The 6,072-nt window shown below is 39.0% G+C and overlaps 1 protein-coding gene across 1 annotated transcript in view; it reads right to left on the bottom strand.

Annotated features, from left to right (window-relative positions):
* Positions 1 to 5,680, bottom strand: part of NEK9 (NIMA related kinase 9) — a 33,360-nt gene extending 27,680 nt beyond the window's left edge. The window contains exons 1-4 of the mRNA XM_016122572.2: positions 5,319 to 5,680; positions 2,916 to 3,093; positions 1,153 to 1,208; positions 556 to 626 (exon numbers count right to left, since the gene is read on the bottom strand). Of these exons, the coding sequence (XP_015978058.2) occupies positions 556 to 626; positions 1,153 to 1,208; positions 2,916 to 3,093; positions 5,319 to 5,534 (521 nt within the window). The 5' untranslated portion in view covers positions 5,535 to 5,680. The remainder of the gene's footprint in view (positions 1 to 555; positions 627 to 1,152; positions 1,209 to 2,915; positions 3,094 to 5,318) is intronic.
* Between the last annotated feature and the right edge of the window lie 392 nt (positions 5,681 to 6,072).

The following is a 6,072-nucleotide window of genomic DNA, read 5'->3' on the forward strand; positions in this document are numbered from 1 at the left end:
AAAAAAAATTGGTGTATTAACATTAATCACTAGCAATGGTCAAGAAGGGTATAATTATGCAGAAATGTTCATAATAATTCTTTCCTATAACTAGAAATTTATAGAGAGCTGTTTTTCTACCCAAAGATCAAGTAAAATTATATAATTAATTATGCAAAATAAATAGGCTTTTATTTAAAAGAATTAAAGTGAAAAACACTTGTGAATTGAGTATTGCTTACAGAAACATTTACTGTGAGTTCTGAGCAATCTAATATCACTTCTCATAGTGTCCTCTAACTTTACTGATGAATTAATGAAATTAACTCTAAAATATCTCTTAAAGAAATGACTGAGCAATACTTAGTTACTGAGGAAATTCTTCCTAAATCACAAACACGGTTTAACTTGAGGAAATAAAGATAACACTCCTCATTATTCATTCTTTCTTTTCTAAAATATATCAATGTAAAAACCTTGACTGCTTAATCAAGTAAATAACAGTGCTAATGGGAGGTACCCAAGGTGGGGGTTGGCCTGGTGGGAAGAAACTCATCCCAGTCTTTCACTCATTACCTATGAAGGATTCCAGCTTTATGGATACAGCTCACTGCTGAAACAATCTGAAATAGGTACCATACCACCATCTGCAGAGAAAAAAATAAATTATATTTGGATTGGAAACAAATTTTCTAAAATTCTATTTAAATACACACACACACTCAAACAAAACAAAGTAAGCTGCATCCAGAGGACGACTTGACATCTCTTGCTTATAGGTTGAGTAGGCAAAGAAAAGTGGCAGAGGTAAAAAGAAAAAGCAGGTCATCATAAAATAGTTCCAATGTCATTACAAAATACGGTATTGTGAAGCAAACTTGTGGAAGGAAATCCAGGAAGAATGCAAACATATAGAAAACTGGGCATACCAGTATGCAGTAATAGAACCAGGAAAGAAAGCCCATAGAGAATCATGATGTGGAGGTAAACCGTTTAGGAAGCAGCTATAGACAGCTTCCTTGTTAGAGGTTTCCTTTCTCATGAATATCAACCAGAGCCTGGAAGGAGTCTGAACAAAAGGAAAAAAACACTCTTCATTGTTGGAAGAGTTAATACAGAACCAGAATGCAACACATTATAATTCTAGCTTCCGATCATAGAAACATAAATTACCTCTTCCTCAAACAACTTGTCCTTCTGACGAAGGATTTTGTCATACAGGTTCCCTCCTGAAATTAAACAAGAGACAAGTTTGAATTGCTAAATAGAGATCAAAGCTTGGCTCCAGTATCTACTAAGGTTTTAACAGATTACACAAGGAAATGAAGGATTCTGCCTCCTCTCCAAAGAAAATCCCTTCTTCTCTCTTGGCTCTTCACATGGGTAAAAAACTCTTCGCACTCTTAAGGACTATACCAGAAATAATCTTCAAAGATTCTCCAAATAGAAGAAGCTCAATACAAAAACAGGAAGTATGACATTTTTGAAAAGATGAGAGCAAAAACCATTCCTACAGTACCTCAATTAGTGAAATTACCTTGAACGTTTTCAAATTCAGATGATTTTTTAATAGAACTTTTAAAGGAATCTGCAATATTTTTATAACAACTCTCAGTGTGCCTAGTAGAACATTTGGGTTACACTTATGATGCAATGTTTAGTATATACAGGTTTCTATAACTGACAACTTTTTCTTAACACTTAACACTGAAAAGGTTTCCTGACATTTAAGGGACACTTAGATTGTTTACAATCCTTACTCCCTTTACTAATTTAAAGTCTGAATTTGTTTCTCTTTCCTGTATCAAGTAATATAGACTGAAAATGATCATGGTTTATTTTATTTACCTGCAACTGTAACTTACACTTTAGCTCAGCTAAGTTTCACAACTTCTTTTCCCCTGTAATTTAGTAACTCAGAATTTCAATAAATGTACCATTTGTTCTAGATTCTCCTAACCACAAAGGAAGTTAACTACTTGAGGCTTCTGCTACTTCAAAAATCTACTGTAATCTTGTACATTTAGGGTTGATCAGAACCAGGGAGAATGATATACAAGAGTCTAGAGAAGAAAAGATAGAGTCTAGGAGCTTTTTCCTACAGACTTAAGTGAAGAATATGCTGGAACCTCTCTAGCATGCAACTCAAAATAGGTAACATACCACTATCTGCAGAGAAAATGGAGGTTCTCTTATGCAGTAAGATAACAGCTAAAACAGTATGTATCAAACATTTGCTACATGCCAAATACTATGTCAGGGGCTTTATAATCATTTAATACAATAACCCCAAGAGATAGGTACTGTTATCAACAAACTCATATTAAAATGAGGAAGCTAAAAGACAAAAAAAGTTGATGTTTCTGTGCAAGGTTATAGAACTAAAAAGTCATGAAGCTTGGGATGTGGCTTCAGAGTCTATTCTTTTAACAGCTAAGCCATACTGCTATTTTACAAGTAAAATGGTCTAAAGAAATCAGAGACCAGATAAATAAGACCATGCTTTACTATGTTTTCATTTTCATTCAGTTATGATCTTTGGACCACTTTTCAATAGGATTGCTTTGGCTGAAGTCAACATAAATCGATATTACCTATAAGATTTCATTAAATTTTATATCAAGCCACCCATGTCTCTAATGCTTAACTCATGTGACTTCATGAGGAAAAAAAGCCTTGAAAAATGAATGTAAAATCCAAGTGAACAAGTAATTTGAAGACGGAACTATAATCACAAGGGGAGTATGAGAAAATCCCTCCCTTTATTTTGTACATAACTTCAAAACTCTCTGGAGCTTGAACTATTTCTCCTAAACTTAAGATATCCATTTAAAGTTTTTCATCACTGTACATCTTTTCTTTTTTTTCTCTCCCTTAAGATAAGTATGAGCATGAGAAAGTCTTGCCAGAGGAAGTTGCACTGAATTCAGCCTTACCATTACAATACTCTAGCTCAATCAGCAGGGTGGTATTGTCCATGAAGTGATTGTAGTAGGCGATAATGTTGTCATGCTGCAGCAGTGCCAGAATAACAATCTCATTCAAGGCATCACGACGTTCCTTCTCAGACAGTCGGGTCAAATCAACTTCCTTCCACACAACCAATGAGTCATCCTACAACACAGCAATAGAGGTATCGTGCTTTTTCCTCTTGCTTGGCACCAAATGAATCCATACTTGATCTGTAAATCTAGAAAGAAAACTTCCTAGATGGGCAGAGACTGACTGCTTTTATTTTTTCCCTTAAACAAAATTTGAACAGACTTTAAAGCTTCTACATACAATTGAGCATCATATTTTACCACAGGATATTAAAATGCTATTATATTGTTGCTACACTTAATTTGCATGATGTCGATTCCAGGTAAAAATTCGGGATGGGAGATCTCAAAGAGTCTGTTAAAGGACATTATGACAGACTGCTAGTCATGATGAAAATTGAAGTAGGGCTTTTGGAGAAATAAAGAACTGGAGAGTGGTTCCCTATAGCTGACCACAGTTGCTTGTAAAATGAAAATATTAAACTTGCCTCTAATTTTATAAAATTAGATTTCTCTGGTGATTTTCGTTTACCCTTTCTGGATAAGAGTAAGTTACGCCAAAGGACTTTGGGTTTACCTAACTCATGCTGCCTCATTTTGCAACATGTATCTCCTGTCAGTTTTATGCATCATGTCTTTCTCTATTCACGAAACCTTACCTGCAGCTTCCAATATCCACTCCCTTTTATAATATCTCTAATTCTTTACTGACACTGCTCCCCAGCTCAGGAGCATGTCCACGTAAATAACTCTCCCTATCCTTTAGAATGGCTCTGCTAGGTCCTTAGAACTTTTTTTGGAAGGTCCTGATGAACCTTCTGCTGTACATCAATGCAATCATTCCCTTAATTTTCAGAGCTCATACACTGAAATATTAGTCCATTCTTTTTCATTTCTATACACATACAACTTAAATGTTATTTATTTATTAACAGAGCCAACTTGACTTTTCATTGAAATACAATCTCCTTGAGGAAAAGAGCCACTCTAATTAAACTTTTGTAAATCCACAAATCTAATAAATATTTGGTGATATGGATAATGTTATGCAGTTTGGGGGAAGTATAATCAAATTTAACTTAAAATAATCTCAGTAATCAAGTTCAAAACAATAATGGAAAGGAATAGGCAAGGAAATATAAAACTCCAAGATTTACTTCTAATTTAAGTGTGCAAATCACTTAAATATACAGTACTGTTTTAATTTAACTATACGATAGGAATACGAATGCTCATCTCTTCTCATATGAGTACAAATAAGAAAACAGAATACAACAGTAAGTCTAACATCATATATTAACGTGGCATTAGGATAAAAAAGAACACTTAAAGATATTTTCTTGCAGCCATTTCTCTCATCTTTCAGCCTTCAAACGATGCTAGTATGGAACACACACAACTCTAGATGAACTGCTAATGGATCAATCACCTTCAGTAACCCCAGCAAGCTCTCATTAAATGCTTAGCTATTCTGAAGCTAAAATTTTAAGACTTTAGTGATCAAAATCAGTTTGGGGTTAGTTTTTGGAAGTAGAGTCACCACTTTTGGGTTTTAGTCCTGTATACATTCTGAATTTAGGGGTCAGTGATACATGAATCTCTTCAAAGGACATATACATTTGCAAATGTGTGTGTGGCTGGGATTATGTTTACTTTAGGTTCTCAAAGGAGTCCTTGTGATCCCCCCAATTAAGAATTAATGGCTGAGAATATACCAAAAAAAGTATTTCTCAAGCATAAACGCTGCTGGATAAACAACGACGAGAGAAAACCAACACACGACTATCTCCCTAATGATCTTCAAGAAAAATCTCTGAGTGTTCACATGTAAACTTAAAGACAACGGCAAAGATAGCGGCATTGCCATTGACGTGGAAAATTTTAAGCTATTCTCGTCCTCCCAACCATGACCTTGGAGAGCTATATAGCATGAGAGGAAGTAGATTTGGGCAACACCTCACAATCGTATGGTTTGCAAAGCACCTTTGTCGAGTCTCAAAACAGCATTGAAAAATAATTATTTTAAAGGTAGTTATTACTAACCCCATTCTATAGATGGGGAAACTAAGGCTAAGAAAAGGAACGATGACTTGCTTAGTTTCCCGGGTTAAATAAAGCGACCAGTTAGTAAAAGCAGTGATCTAACCAATTTCTTGCACAGGTGACTTGGAAGAGTGGTGAGAGGACCCTGAGACATACACTCCGCAGGCGCCCAAGCACTAATTGCGGACCAGGCGCAAAACACCGGGAAAGCGGAGCAGCGGAGGGGCTGGGGCGGCGGGAGCCAGAGGCCGCTACCTCGGTGCGGCGGTACAGCGTGGCCTCTCCGAAGGCGCCGCGGCCCAGGACGCGGATGGGGATGTAGTGCAGCTCCTCCTGCTCCGCTGCTCCGCCAGCGCGCGGTCCCGGACCGGTGTTGGGCCCCGGGCCCGAGTCGCCGCCAGCCCCGGACTCGCTCCCAAAGTCCGAGTTGATGGAATCGCAGTGTCGCTCGTACTCGCCCAGCACCGACATGGCGGCGGTCGCGGGACCTGCCTGCGTGTCCCTGGTGGTGCTTGCCGTGCTGCGCCCCTCTCGTTTCAGACGCCAGCCCGCGGCTCCGTCAGCCCCGCAACCCCGCGAGGTTCCATGGTGGCTCTTTACCCCTGACCCGGAAGCAGTTCTGGGTGCTTCCGGCCCGGCGGGGTTTCCTCCGCCTAAGCTGGCCCTCTTACTCTCAGGACTACGGCTTTCTCCCGCCCGAGATCCGCGGGAAGAGCGAGGCCTCGCGCAGGGAGTGATGAGTGCGTGGTAGGGACTGCTTGGTACAGAAGGGCTCTGGCTGGGGCAAGGAGGTCACCTACGAGTTTGTAGACCAGTTTCCGGATCCTTGGCCAAGTCCCCAGATAGCTTCAAGGTCCAGAGTTCGTCCAATCTCATTTTAGTGTCAGGCCTATCTCAGGGCCAGTGATTGGGCCAGCAGTCCCTTCCAACGTTGCATGGCGCTCTTTGTTTAGAGAGGTATTATAGTTGGAGGAAATATTTACCTTATGTTATCTCTGAGTCAGTGCGC

Source organism: Rousettus aegyptiacus, unplaced genomic scaffold, assembly GCF_014176215.1.
Source record: "Rousettus aegyptiacus isolate mRouAeg1 unplaced genomic scaffold, mRouAeg1.p scaffold_m13_p_3, whole genome shotgun sequence".
In the NCBI taxonomy this organism is placed as follows: Eukaryota; Metazoa; Chordata; class Mammalia; order Chiroptera; family Pteropodidae; genus Rousettus; species Rousettus aegyptiacus.